This window comes from Ascaphus truei, chromosome 17, assembly GCF_040206685.1.
Source record: "Ascaphus truei isolate aAscTru1 chromosome 17, aAscTru1.hap1, whole genome shotgun sequence".
NCBI lineage: Eukaryota > Metazoa > Chordata > Amphibia > Anura > Ascaphidae > Ascaphus > Ascaphus truei.
Window position 1 is genome coordinate 29065669 of NC_134499.1, and position 15796 is coordinate 29081464.

Genomic DNA, 15796 nt, shown 5'->3' on the forward strand with positions numbered 1-15796 from the left:
AAAACTATACCTTGTATAGCGCTGGGCCACACAATAAGTGGTATAGTAGATAAAACATGTATATATCAGAAATATTCTATCTTGCAGTTTCTCCAGTCTTTTATAATCAGTGTTTCTGAGTGCAGGAGGGGTGAAATATATTGGTCTACTCAGTAGCAACCAGGGTTCAGAGTCAACAAAAGTTTATCCTAACGTGTGCACTGTGTATGTTCTCTCATCTCCATCCTGACTAACAGTGGACAGCAGTGTGGCAGCCTTATATTGGTAGCCAGGTTAATTGCAGCTATTAAAATGCTTGTCTGTTGGACCAGTACTCTGATAAGTTCTGAGGGAGGCGTATCCTGGAACAGGTTCCGTGGGTTATAACACTGCCCTTTCTTTTTCCACTGGAATTGGTGCTGCTACCATTTCTGAGAAGACAAGATTTATTCATAGATTGGAAATACTACTTTTTTTTAAACCTAAATAATTAGATTTAGCCGGAGTAATCTACCAAGCCTATTAATATCACAAACAAAATCCACGTGTAACCCAGTGTGTACGTCATTGTCCCTCTATCTAGTCTTGTGTGGGATCATTCCACGCTTCGAATGTTCGGTATAAATTGGGCTTCTCTTTATACTCTAGAACAGAGTTTACATTTGTACGATACCGTAACGGCACAGAAGTGATTCAGGCCATCAGAAACTTGAGCTACAAGGGCGGAAACACACGCACTGGTGCTGGACTGAGATACACCGCAGATAACTTCTTTGGACCAACCACCATCCGATCTGATGTGCCCAAGGTACCGCGCAATTAATTCCCTGGTACTCACAACACAGAAATAATCTCAGCTGATCTGCCGAAGTGCTATAAGTAACATGGGGGCTCTGTCCAACAATGCCATTCCAGTCTCTTTTTTTCCTGCCCTTTCAGGTTGCTATTTTGATAACGGACGGAAAATCGCAGGATGATGTTGATCAGCCTTCTCTGAAACTTAAAAATCAGGGAATTAAAGTATTTGCTGTGGGTAAGTTGAGCCTTGCGTTTCAGTTAAAAAGGTTGATTTTCCAGGTCTCTTTTCAATAGCCACTTTGGACATAGTGTGCGTTACAGCACCCCAAATTCATCTCAGCAAACAGGATATTCTATACAAATCTACATGCCGTTTTGTCTCATTATGCAACTTTTACCCGCATCATTGCGATAAGTTAACAGGACGTGGTTGTCGGTTCCTGGAGTCCAGACATAGGGTACATCTTCTCTGTCTTATCTTCTAATACTTTCTGGACATACATGTACTACCCAATTATCTGAGCAGGCTTCTCACCCTTACTGTACACGGCACTTATCGCCTAACATCCGCCTCCAGAAGCCTGCATATAGTCCCGAGGTTCACTAAAGAATCGGGGTCGTTCTTCCTTCTATTACCGCGCCCGTCCATTTTGGAATAATTACAAAAAGGCAAGTTGCTCCATATCTTTCAAGATGCCGGCTGTTTCTTACTTGTGTGAATTCATTCATTAGCAATATTGGAGAATTGGAGAATATATAGGACAGGCAGTGACGGAAGGTGAGTTCCAAAAATGTATGGAAATAGAAGTAGGATGGTGGTGGCATCATCCACGTTTCCATCAGATTAATCTGGTTCCATACAGTTGAAAGTACAGCATCTGGTCTTCACAGGCCTCCCATTCACTGGTCTTCAACCACTTTCTTATGTCTTCTTCTCCACCAGGAATAAAGAACGCAGATAGCCGAGAGCTGACCAGGGTGGCATCCACCCCGGCAGACGACTTCTTCTTCTACGTCAATGATTTTAAGATCCTCGGCTCTCTCCTGCCCCTGGTGTCTCGGAGGGTTTGTGTCAGCACCGGCGGAGTCCTGAAGACTGAAAGCAGTGAGTCACTGCTATCCCTTCTCTCCGCAATGCTCTGTTTTGAAGAATAGATGCCATGCTGATGTTAAAAACAGAAAGTGAATCCCTGCGCTTATCCCTTTGAGATTGCAATAAATGGGGAATATATTTTTTTTTACACTATATAATATATATATATGTGTGTGTAAAAATCTATAAGATAAAGGAGACTTTTGGTTTACATCCTTTGATCAAATAATGCCAAGCCTGCTAACCACGTCAGTGTAAGTCTCTACATCCATGCGGATGTTACCTTCCTGTAATGTTTGAATGTTCTATACAATGACTGTAGCACTTCAGGGTCACAGGACCACTTTCACTAAGCAGCCTTCTGCCATAAGGCACCCTCCAGCACCGGAAAACATCTTGTAGCCCATCCTAGTCAATCGGCTGTAAAGTTTCGGCCAGTGCCAGAAGGTGACGTATGGAGGGAATCTGCTTAGTAAATATGTGCTACAGTTTCTGATAGTGATTCTTATCTTCTTGCCTAGTGTTTCAATAAGTATAATATGTATGAATTGTAAGGTGAGCGGAACTAAATATATACATTATTACAATCAATAAAGTGTAGACTATTTTCAAGACTTCCTTATCTTCTGTCTTTCTGACAGCTGTTGTTTGAATTGATTAACCCATTAAGCTCTTTGGTTGGGATTCAGTGTTGAAATGTTTTGCTACATAACCATGTCATTTATAATGGCAGAGTGCACAGACCTCCAGTACAGAAATATAACTGCTTAACGAGCTGAGCGTTTCAGAGCAGGAGGTCAGGAGTTTCCTCACGATAATGCCCTCATCAGCACTGTCACAGTTTAATGAATAATCTGGTGTCAGAACTTTATGGAAGTGTGATGATATATAGATAGAGATATGTGTATGATATATATATATATATATATATATATATATATATATATATATATATATATAGCAAAAAAGATCACTTGTGAGCACATTCACATGTGTTAGACAGGTCTGCAACCCTGCCTTTCACTGTTATCACCTAGCATACAGTGCTTCCACTGCAACAAGGGATTCTGAGAAATGACATGCAAATGAGTACGTGACCTTGGGCAAGTCACTTTATCTCCTTGTGCCTCGGGCACCAAAAACATAGATTTTAAGCTCCACGGGGCAGGGACCTGTGCCTGCAAAATGTCTCTGTAAAGCGCTACGTAAAACTAGCAGCGCTATACAAGAACATGCTATTATTATGGTGTATGTATATATATATAAAACATACTGTACCTTACGGTGTGGAAACAAAGTGCCTGTTCTTATTTTAGCCTCAGAGACCTACAGAGGACCATCCAACCTGGTTTTCTCCGATCAGACATCCGACTCGTTGAGAATACGATGGACCGCAGCGACCGGGCCAGTTACCGGTTATAAAGTTTTGTACGTTCCCCTCACGGGTCTGGGACAGCAGATCCCATCGGAGCTGAGAGAGGTGCGTGCTATTTGCTTCTGCCCTGGTGTAACTGAGGGGGGGGGGGGGATCCTGCATGATGAATTATACAAACATTTAATATCTACCTTTTTTTTTTGCCACTGTTGACTGTTTAGGAATAATTTTTATCTTAACCCATTCACGGCCAGTAAAAATTGTTTACGGTGCATGGGTTTGAAAAATGCTAACCCTCTGCTGAAAACGAATATACTGCAATGTAAATGAGTGTTGAGTATTACTGCACAGTTCTAACTGTCCGGAGCTGCGTTTACTTAGAGGGCACAAAAATGTTTGTAAGCCCTAAAAAAATGAACCCTGGCAGTGAATGGGTTAACCCAGGGGTGGCCAACTCCAGTCCTCAAGCGTCAACACCAGGTCCGGTTTTCTGGATATCCCTGCTTCAGCACAGGTGGCTCAATCAGTGGCTCAGTAATTATGACTGATCCATCTGTGTGCTGAAGCAGGGATATGCTTAATACCTGGCCTGTTGGGGGCCCGTGAGGACTGGCGTTGGCCACTCCTGGGTTAAGCCATGACATACGGCATGCTGCTGACAGCCAGTGGTAATTATTTTCACTGGTCCCCTTGCTTACATTCCATTTGGTTCCCAGATGGGCAGGTAATGTCTCATCATGTAACCTGTCCCGGTATTTGTTCACAGATCAGCCTCACTGCAGGACAGACTGCCGCATTGTTACAGGGTCTGAGAGCCGGGACAGAATATTCCGTCACTGTGACTGCGCTGTATGCCAACAGCATTGGGGAGTCCGTGTCTGGCAGGGGGAGGACCCGTAAGTAGCCGTCATTTGGTAACACAGCCGTGACACCGGTGCATCCATCTCAGGGGTACACCGAGTCCTCCCCATATGCTCACGTTTGCATAATCAACAAACCCTCGTTATTTTTGAAGTATGGTAACCAGGAGGTCCGCAGAGCCGGACGGCATTATTTCCAGCTCCGCTGACCCCCAGTTCCGGGCATATACCGGTAAAGGTACAGCCGGTAGTGCCTGGGTTTTAAATCCTCTCGTCACTTGGGCCAATGGGAAGCCGCAACGAATGATATTGCGGCTTCCTATTGGCCAGCATGACACCAAAAAAGTAGACTGTCATTTTGTTTCCCCGGGCGCAGGCACAGACACCGGTAACTTCACCAGTATTTATCTCGGGAACCAGGGGCTCACCAGAAATTGAAACAGAGCAGTTCAGCCCCCCCCCCCCCCCCCCCCAAATGAACCAGGAGGAACTACTGCTTAAATATGAGCTTTTTGTACATTGTGCAATATATACATTAAAAGTATTTGTTTCTTAGAGAGTCCCGTGGGAGTATCCAACCTCCGTGTCTTAGAGGCGGGACCCAGCTCCCTGAGACTGGCGTGGGCTGCTTCCGGAACCGAATCGCTGCTGGGCTACAGACTCACCTATTCTGCCAGAGGTAGGGTCCCCTGAAGGGAGTAACTTTGTCACCTTTTGCCCAGGGCAAAAAAATAGTATAAAAAATATTATTTTTCCCTGAAGAGTTAAATAATGTGATTATTGATTGTTAACCCATTGGCTAGCAGAGGGGCCGCCACACATCGCACAGGAATCCGGTGCTGACCCCTCTAATAGCTGCTCTGAAATTTCCTGCTGTATTAACCCATTTGTTTCCAAAATACATAGTTACATAGTTGTTACATAGTTGTTACATAGTTGTTACACAGTTGTTACATAGTAGTTACATAGTTGTTACATAGTAGATGACGTTGAAAAAAGACATATGTCCATCAAGTTCAACCTACTGTATGCTGAATTTAGATGACTTTTACTTATCCTATATCCGTACTTGCAGTATATTGATCCAGAGGAAGGCAAACAAAAAACCCCAGTGAAATATCATCCAATGCGGTCTCATAAGGGGAAATATAAATTCCTTCCTGACGCCAATAATGACAATCAGATTTCTCCCTGGATCAACATCATTCCCATGTTTACTTATTTGGAATATCCCTGTATACCATTCCTTTCTAAAAAGATGTCCAGATCTATTGTATCTGCCATCACAGTCTCCATGGGTAATGAATCCCACATTGTAACTGCCCTTACTGTAAAGAACCCTTTCATTTGTTGCTGGTGAAATCTCCTTTCCTCCAACCTTAGGGGATGACCTTGAGTCCGTTGTACTGCCCTTGGGATGAACAGTTCTTTTGAAAGCTCCTTGTACGGTCCTTGAATATATTTGTATTTACTGGTAGTTATCATATCCCCTCTTAGATGCCTCTTTTTTAATGTAAACAATTCTAATTTAGCTAGCCTCTCCTCATAACTCGGATTATCCATCCCCTTTATTAATTTGGCGGCTCTTATCTATTCTTTAACCGCTGAAAAACATATTGAACCAGCCCCTTATCTTTCATTGTTAACAATATTTTGACATTTGATGCACACAGGAATAAACCAGTTCTTCTTTTGCGGTGTACACTGGCGACACACTTTATTCGAGCTCGGCTAGTCCCACGAATTCGGGTATACCCGGGTGTATTGAGGTTTGTGACTGTTTTCTGCCCGAGTGCATTGGGTTATTTTCCAGGCAGGGATTGAAGCATTTTATTCCCGCTGGCTGCAATACTGCACAGTATATATATATATACTGCATTACAATTCATGAATTTATGCCATCTGGTAGACACGCGAAGCATTGCAGCCTATTAAATCCTAATCATTATCATTTAACAGATCAGCCGCCCGTCAGCCAGGCATGAACCCAGGCTGGGAAGGCAAACACAACGGGGCTTGTCAGAGGTGAGGAGAGGCGCATTCCAGGTATCTGCCAGGTACATACTGGGTATTTGCTCGAATAAAGTGTGTCGGTGCAGTATGTATTGTGTATTTTTTTTTCTACACTGGTCCCTCATGTTTCGATAAATATGAGTGACCGTCTGCACCTGGAGATGCTCCCACTCCTTGGACATACCTCTGCATGTCTGCTTCTGGTTCTGGCGTGAATCCCAGCCAAACGGAGTCCTTCTCACTGCCACACCCTTCCGTGGTAATGCATTTGCTCCAGCAAAGAATGCGCTGCCCCAAGGTTTAGAAAACGGCAGCATAACTGCATGACTCACTTCTGCTTCTGACGCTCCCCAACACCTTGTCACTGGGAAACTCTGCCAGAAGCTTCAAACTTCAGCAAGTCTATTGTAAGTGTCTCATGTAGTGTGTATTTTCTTTCGCCGCGGGGGGCCCAGGTGACGGTACGACGGGAGAGAAGACTCTGAATGCCAACGCGTTGTCAGACACCATCACTGACCTGAAACCCAACACTGAATATGTCATCACACTTTACCCTCAATACCCTCGTCAGACTGTCTCCCCAGCCACAATTACCGGGCGCACTCGTAAGTCTGACACTATAATGTTATTACTTCAAACGCATTTCACACCCAAGTATTAATGTTTATTTTATTTTTTCATTTCTTTGCATTGCTTTAGCACGTTATCATATGGCAGGCAGGCGGCGCTAACCCTATGGTCTTGTGTAAAATGATCATACCACTGGCTTATGTCCTGACTCCTTACATTTAAGAAGTAACGTGACATTTTTTTAAATGTGACTTAAAAGCCAAGTGGTAAATTCTATATTGTCCGAAGCGTCCGTTTGGGATGTTTTCAGCCACAACTCCCCATCGAAAATCACTGCTGTGAAGCGCTATGTACATTAATGGTGCTATAAAAATAAAGATATACATATATCGAAGTTTTCGGACTACTGTATATATAATTTACCCCAAAGGATATTATTTTGCAAGAGCAATACCACCCATTCTGCACGGGGGCTTTCACTGCGGTACTGTTGGATTGTCTCTCTCGCACTTTGTAGAATAAGGCCTTAAGTAAATGATATAGTTAAAAACAGACTTTTTTGTGCAGTCTGTCTTCCCTGGTAAAATATGAGTTTAAAAAAAATAACTTAATATAGAAATCGTACATGAACATGTCACATTACCTATTTTACAGGTAATGCCTAAATATATCGGCTTCTAATCTCTTTTATACCGATTTCTTTCTTTACGTGAATCATATGCGTTAAATTATAGTGTTTTGATAAGCACACATATTTACATATTACATCAAATAAGACAGCTATGTCTTCCCCAAGAGAGCGTTTTGAACGCTTGGCTTCATATCAAGAGATTAACGCTCAAGCAGCACCAAAAATAAACAAAACTACATTTTATTTCAATACTTAACTGTTTCGCATCAGCTGGTATTTTCTGATGAGTGTATGAAATGCTGCCACGCTGGCCTGGTAGCTGAGCACTGAAATACAGGAGTACTATTTTTTTGTTGTTACCTCTGCTTCACATGCATGTTCCCCTGTACGTTTTGCCCTTTCCTGTACTTAGAGCGCATCGAAGGAGTTCAGCAGTTGAATGTCGAGAATGTCTCATCACAGAGCATGACGGCGACATGGAGAGCGGTCAGTGGCGTTAGCGGCTATCGCGTCACATGGGTGCCCGTGTCAGGTATGTCACATCCATACAAAATGTCTAATAGATTGACCACCCTTGGTGCATAATCCAGGTTTATGTGTGACAATGCTGTGCTGTGGGGACTGAGACCCTTAATATTCAGTGCCCTGGTCCCATCCATTAGAATGGCCTCTTCTCCAGCATTGAAGCAGCTTCACAGTTTATTGCGTTAGAGCCCACAGATTTCATGCGTAATTAATTTTAATTACTTGGACCAAAACATTTATGGGTTTTTTTTCTTGCACAAATCGTCACAACTTTTCTTCTGTGAACAAATTCCCCTAATGTTCCTCTCCCATCCTGATCACACAAAACGTTGCGCATCCCTGGGATAGATGACCCGGATGAATCTCGGGGTCTGAGCTGCTTCTGTGCAATGAACCAATTCCCAGACAAATCTAAAAAAACAAAAAGCAGAAGCGCATGCCCCATAATGTATTAACATAATTTAATACATATTGCTTGGTTGGAGTAACCTTAGAAAATGCACACACAAACATTCGTGATAAAATCGCAGTAGGAATGAACCAGATCTCAGGTCCACGCCAGAGCAGATTGTATCACCTCGCTGATATTCCCTCTGGTCAGAAAGGCCTCCGTCAGGTCCAGTTGTTGTGTTGAAAAACTGTCCCCAGCGAGCAGCAAGGCTCCAGCAGCAGCGGAGGGAGTTCCACACCGGGCGTTTTAGTGGCTGATCTTTATGCCAGTAGAACGTTAGGGAAACAGCAGGGCTCTGGCGGTGCCGGGGGAAGTCCGTACCCGGCGTTCGGCAGTTCACAGAGCCGGTAGATCAGCTGAGAGAGGGAGTCACAGAGTTCGTCAGCAAGTGGGGGACGAGGTCAAGCGCAATGCGTCAAATTACGTAACTGCTATGAACCACCAATAGAAACGCCCCTACGCGTTTCATCGCATACACAGCTACTTCCGCAAGGGCATTGTGTATATATATATATATATATATATATATATACACACACACACACACACACACACACACACACACACACACACACACACACACACATATCATAATGTACATATTTATATATGTATCTATCAGTATCTTGATGTCTTTCTTTCTAGATATCTATCTAGCTATCTATCTAGCTATCTTATCTATCTTATCTATCTTATCTATCTATCTATCTGAAACCCTTTTGCCTTTTGCTAAAGGCCCTGGAATACACTGTAACCTGCTGGCAGTGAAAGTGTTAAGAGGGCCTCTACCCATGGGTCCTATGCCGGGCATATACCCTACACATACCTCTGCTAGTTATGGAACCCAACTCTTCCTCTGTTTCACAGTGCAAACGGTGGCACATTCCCTTCATGTGTTACCTTATCAGACAGCCCATAAACTCACCACAAAATAATAACATGCAAGAATGAGCTTGTAGCCTTTGATAAGTGCAGTGTGAAGACTTGTTTCTCCTGGAGGCTGCCTGGTGCCAGCCATTGTCTGCATGGTTCAGGGCCCTTTTCAGGGAGTTACCTCTTTAGGTATTTGGAATCAATTCAAAGAGAGGAGATTTACAAGGTAACAAGTAATACATTATTAGAGCTGCAGGAAAGGAACTCGGAGTGCAGTCCTTACACAACCTTGTAATGTAACATATGCTGAGCTTTGATCTGCTTTGGTTGTGTTCACGTTTCTTGGCATATTTGAAAAAAAGAAACATAGATTAGAAGTACTTGGCCACCCTAGTCTGCCAATTTCCTTCTCTATTGTAAAACCTCGGACCCTACTTGATCATTTGGTTTCTTTCATATTTAGGTTAGCATGTTTGAATTCCCTCAGGCTTCAGCCCCAGTCCCCTGGCGGTGCGTGCACGAACTACAGCCGTGATCGGCTGTCTGTAAGGGAGCGATGGGATGCGCGGGGGTGGGACCTCTCCCTCAATCCCTCCTCCACACACACACACTTCCCCCCCACAAATGGGGTTACGATATCTTAAGAGGTGTCCAAATGCATAGTGCACAGACAAACTACTTTCCACAATATATAGTAGATGAGATTTTTTTTAAAAGATTGTGTATCCGTAAAGAAATCTCAGATTCCAAAATGAGTGGGACGACACCGGAAAAAGATAATGTGTATAAACTGAGCGTGTTGATACCAGCGCCGCTTCCTCTGGTGTGACCAAATTGTTTTCTTTTCTTCCCAGGTGAGGAAGTGAAGGATTTCGATGTGGACGCGAATAAGAACTCGTTTTTCATACAAAACCTGCGGCCCAGCACTGAATATACTGTGTCCGTCCGCCCGCTGTACGGTGCCACAGAAGGACCGGCTGCTTCAACCCGAGTGAAAACAGGTATACAATTACAGGAGCACAATTAACCCCTGCTCTGAATAGCTTACAATTTAGTCTTGTTTCCAGCTGCACAAGGGGATAGAGACTTGAAGGAGATAGGGACTTGAAGGAGATAGGAACTTGAAGGAGATAGGGACTTGAAGGAACCTGAAGGAGATAGGGACTTGAAGGAGATAGGGACTTGAAGGAACTTGAAGGAGATAGGAACTTGAAGGAGATAGGGACTTGAAGGAGATAGGGACTTGAAGGAACCTGAAGGAGATAGGGACTTGAAGGAGATAGGGACTTGAAGGAGATAGGAACTTGAAGGAGATAGGAACTTGAAGGAGATAGGCACTTGAAAGAGATAGGGACTTGAAGAAGATAGGGACTTGAAGGAGATAGGCACTTGAAGGAGATAGGGACTTGAAGGAGATAGGCACTTGAAGGAGATAGGGACTTGAAGGAGATAGAGACTTGAAGGAGATAGGGACTTGAAGGAGATAGGCACTTGAAGGAGATAGGGACTTGAAGGAGATAGAGACTTGAAGGAGATAGGCACTTGAAGGAGATAGGCACTTGAAGAATATGGAGACTTGAAGAATATGGAGACTTGAAGAATATGGAGATTTGCCCAAGGTTTTAAGGAGTTGCACCAGATCCCAACCAAGATCTCTCACTGCAGTGTGGTTACAAATGGGCCGGTTTATAAGCATCCAATTTTGCTTATAAGATCTGTTGAGAGGCTTGTGAGGTGTCCGTGCCTATAACAAGTTTGTGCTTTACATGTTGAGGATCTGCCTTTTTGTGTGTGTTTTCCTAAGCCTCACATTGATAGATTCCCAGAGGTTAGCAGTGAGCACTGGTCCTGTTGTGCTTAAGGCACAATGTTCGTGTACTACACGCAGTAAATAGACACAGCTGTGTTATAAGGAAATGGCTCAGCTGGGGATGGAAATTAAGACAGAAACTTAATGGAAAGAAACAAAGTATTTATGGGCACATTGTTCTAGTCTGTGGCTCGTTCCTCGTTCAGCTGAACCCAGATCTGAACTCTGTGCCCGCAGTGACTGCAGAATCACTGTTTGGGAAAATGATCTGCATTTCCGCTGGAAGAAATCTATCCCTGCTTCAATTTGCAAAGCCAGTATAACCAGCCTCACACTGATGAGACCCAAAAGGTCGAAACAGCTGTCTGTGGGTAGGTTTACTGGCTCTGCATCTTAACCCAGGCTGTGCTGAAAACCTGTGTAATGCGGCAGGCATAAGCTTATAGGGGTCCATGTCAAAATGGATTTGAAGCAAAGGTGACACTGCGTGTTCATTTGCATGTCATTTCCCAGAACCCCTTGCTGCAGTGGCAGCACTGTATGCCAATAGATAACAGTGAAAAGAATGGTTGCAGACCTGTCTGAGACATGTGAACGTGCTCACACGTGATATTTTCATTTATTGTACGCTGGAAGATGGGAAGCTTTGTTGGAGTGCAGGGGGCATAGTGTGAATGGTTAATTCACAAGATTTTATTATCTCCTTATCTGCATTTTCTTTCACTCCTCTGTCTGGATTATAACATATTATTTTTATTAGAAAGTACTTCGTTCCACTGACATCTATGAGATGCTGAAGCCAAAATCAATTGAGGTTGATTCCAAACAAGCGAGACACAGAGATTCCGAACTTCCGAGCTCCAGGATTATTATATATTATTGCTAAGGTTTTCAGTCTGGGGTATGCATCTATACCGAGCCAAACCTCTAAGTGTTGTAGCTCTCTGTTGCAGTAAAGAGTTAAAGCTGCTGGTGGTTATTGATCATGGGTTTGGGGGATATTCTAGTAACTTCGAGTTTGTCCGTGTAATACTGCGCGGTTTGACGTGGTCATAAGTAGCGGATTAAAACTAGCCAAAAATCCATATTCTGTACTGCAAATCACATAGTTAAACCGCGTCTATGAAAACTGACAAACCGCGCGGTTTAATAGCCAAAACACCCAGACTTTACTTGCTTTTGAAGCAGAATGACATGAAGACGGTGCTAACTCCGTCCAGGGCCAGATATGTGGGTTTTGCTCTTATGGGTTTTGCTCTCTTTCAGCAAAACCCATATTTCAGACTCTGGATGGAACTCGCAATACCAATTTTGCCACTCTGAAGGAAACCATGCGAGTTATTAGAAGCGTTTTTTTGGCTTTTGCACGTAACAGACCTACTAGAATTCAGCTAGTTGTCCGAAAATGCCGGCTTGAGTCTTTTTGGCCAATCCACCCAGATTGGCACAGCCGGAATGAAACCGCTTCTAAGAAAAAGCCTTTTCCGCAGCTTAAGGACATGCGAGAAAGGCTTACAGAATAGCAAAATGTGCGAACCTGATGGGAAGGGTACTCTTTCCACGCGGATTTGCACAACTCACAGCTACTAGAACCATCCCCATGGTGAGGGGAGGAAGGACATTAAGATGGTGCCACCCTGACGCCTGCAAGTTGCAGGAAGGGTTAAGTTGAATTTCCAATGTAACATAACCCTAAGCATGTGTTCTTATGACTGCTGCCACGGGTATTTCTGGTGACAATTCTTTGCTCCCTTCTGCACCCAGAATCAGGAATAGTCCAGGTTCTGAGAACCTTCGCCAACAGCCCCACATCAATACAGTTGACCTGGAACATTATCCCAGAAGCCACTGGCTATAGGTTGGAATGGAGACGAGCTGTAGGTAAGGTTACCCATGTCCTACAAGTGCACAGGGAAGAGTGGCAGAGCACAGATGAGTGCACGGAACTGACCGGCTGTTGTCATGGTTCGTAGGTGGTGGAAAGAATCCCCAGAGAGTGAGTTTATCCACCAGCACCAACAAATATGACATCACGGGCCTTCGACCGGGAACGGAGTATCGCATCACACTCTACACTTTGTATGATGGCAGAGAGGTGGCAACGCCAGCAACCACCTCAGAGACTGGTGAGGTCAATCAGGAATGAAGAGACAGGAGCTTAAGCCTTTCTATGTAGTGATTTCCCAGCCAGAAGATATGCCAAGCTAATGATACCTCGCACACATTGCGTAGATCTTCACCACCGCCCACCATTTTATTAGGTAACCTGTTGGGGCAGGGGTTCTCAACTTTAGTCCTCAAGACTCCCCCCAACAGGTCAGGTTTTCAGGATATCCCTGCTTCAACACAAGTGGCACAGTCTTCGACACTGATTGAGCCACCTGTGCTGAAGCAGGGATATCCTGAAAACCTCACCTGTTGGGGGTTCTTGAGCAGTTGAGAACCCCTGGTGTTAGGGTAAATTATAGGTCTTCCCGGCCAGGGGTGTGCATACTTCTGTTGTGCTGCTCCCCCCTGCCTCCACTCCCCCGGTGTTCACGCCCCTCCTTACCTTGCTGTCGGCGTCAAATGATGCGCGGGTCATGTCACGTAACCCCGCTGCGTTATTTGACACCGCATTGACATGGCGACGCATCATCTGAAGCCGGTTGAACCTCGTTAAGTGAGTTACAGCAGCCGCACGCGATCCCCACGACATTTAATTTAAATGCCTTGGGGAAGAGCGCGGGGTCTCTGCAACCACCCGCGCCCCCCCAAGAAAATCCTGCGCCCCACCCAGTTTGCGCACCCCTGTTCTAGGCTACTATATGCACTTTGATCCCAGCACTTTTAAAACTGTAATCCATGTAAGCTTAATGCTGGTTTTGTACAGCTCTATATCTTTGCTATGAGGGTTTAGCAATAAATTAGAATTTATAATAAATAGAGATAACTATAAATCCAGAAATAAATCCAAAGCAAGGACTTTACATTTGCAAGTTTGGACGAGGATTTTCCAGAATTCCAAGTTATATTTTGAGATCTTACCCTTGTATTAATGCAGCCAATCCAGTTTCTGTTCCTTTGCATTGCATTTTGTTAATGCGCTTCTATTGCCCATTTGATCAAATGGATCCCGATAAAGGGTATTGCAGTATTATCCCCACGGAATTGCATTCTGTATTTTATATAGCAAAAACAAAAGATATCACTTGTGAACACATTGGCATGTCTCAGACAGGTCTGCAACCCTGCTATGCACCATTATCTCCCAGCATACAGGGCTTCCACTGTAGCCAGGGATTCTGGGAAATTACATGCAAATGAGCACACAGTGTCACCTTTTGCTTCATGTCCATGTTATAGATGTGAATTGTCTTTGTTGATCAGCAGAGGCTTCCTGCCTACATGGTTATACTAGACATGGCAAACTATGGAAATGTTTAGGCTATGATAGATCAAAGAGGAGGCAATATACAAATGTATTATTGTTATTGCAGACATAATAATAATAATACACTGCATATTATATTAGTAATATAATAGCAACAAAATATTCATATATTTCAAATGAGCCCCTGAAATATTATTTAACCTACTGAGCGGGGGAAGGGAAGTCAGGAGCTTGCCGGGGTGGTTGGGGGTCCTAATGTTACCACTTAATAAGGACCTCCGCTGGCTAACTCTCCCACAATACATGGTTAAAGTACTACTAATTATGTTTTGTGTTGCAGAGCCCCCCATTGGCACCATCACAAACCTGCGGGTCGTAGAGACGGCGGAAAGCAGAGTCCGCTTTTCATGGACGGGAATACAAGGGGCCTCGGAATACAAGATTGTCATCCGCAGCGCTGACGGTGAGATTGGCTGGACCAGGGAAAAAATGTGCTGAGGCGTCACATTGTCTTGTGCGATCATCAATGCAACAAAGCACTTTGTATAAATATCTTGTTTTGTGTGGTAGGCATTTGTGAATGCAGCGTAGCCCTTGTCATACGAATCTCCTTTAAAAGGATTGTCCTCTAACTTTAAATAAGTCGTAATAATGCATCACAGGTCTTTCATGTGACACGGAAAGGAACATGCATGGGATATGTTACTTGTTTGGAATAGCACATGATGGAATCGTCCAGTTATAGTAATAATAAAAGAAATCTCTTTTGACGAACAGGTACCATCGAGAGGATAAAACGTGTGCCGGGAAACCAAAACACTGTCGAAATTGATGAGCTTCAAGAAGGAACAACTTACGTCCTGCTGGTGTCAGCTGTTGTGGGCAACAGAGAGGGCACGGCGGTTCCCATCAGTGTCCGAATTGGTAAGGTCTTGAATAACCAAGTAAGGCCAAGTTTATAGTGGGATGTACGGCAACGCGGCTGCGTGATTTCAGCCGTCACCGTCCTACAGCGAGTCCTGCAGGAGATCAGAGGTCGCGACCGTGGGGCGTGGCCGTGAGCGGTTCGCCCTCATTGGCTGAACTGCTCACGTGCCCGTGACGTCACCCCTCGATCGCTGGAAATATCAAAATCTTCTGGCTTCCCGCGACGGCTGACGTCACGGACGCCCCCATTATAGGCACCCGCGACGGACAACATGTACTTGCTACGCCGCTGCGCAACGTTGCAGTCGCTGGTGCTATAAACTCGGCCTAGGAAGCATTACAGCTACACTCAACAACTCAGTTAAAGGAGCAATCCAAGCCATGTCCTACATGTGAGGGCATTTAAAAAAAATAAAAAATCAGTTTTGTAGTATTAGATAATGGAACAAAAGACAAAAAGCCTCAGTGCTACATCCAACTGGACACATTATATAGTTAAATACTTATCTGTTTATCTT

General features: G+C 44.1%; 1 protein-coding gene across 1 annotated transcript in view; it reads left to right on the forward strand.

The window, feature by feature from the left end:
• Positions 1-15796, forward strand: part of COL7A1 (collagen type VII alpha 1 chain) — a 120221-nt gene that overhangs the window by 21603 nt on the left and 82822 nt on the right. The window contains exons 4-16 of the mRNA XM_075574536.1: positions 628-787; positions 919-1012; positions 1721-1882; positions 3187-3350; positions 4012-4141; positions 4662-4784; positions 6574-6723; positions 7732-7851; positions 10023-10169; positions 12743-12859; positions 12952-13104; positions 14692-14814; positions 15129-15275. Of these exons, the coding sequence (XP_075430651.1) occupies positions 628-787; positions 919-1012; positions 1721-1882; positions 3187-3350; positions 4012-4141; positions 4662-4784; positions 6574-6723; positions 7732-7851; positions 10023-10169; positions 12743-12859; positions 12952-13104; positions 14692-14814; positions 15129-15275 (1790 nt within the window). The remainder of the gene's footprint in view (positions 1-627; positions 788-918; positions 1013-1720; positions 1883-3186; positions 3351-4011; positions 4142-4661; positions 4785-6573; positions 6724-7731; positions 7852-10022; positions 10170-12742; positions 12860-12951; positions 13105-14691; positions 14815-15128; positions 15276-15796) is intronic.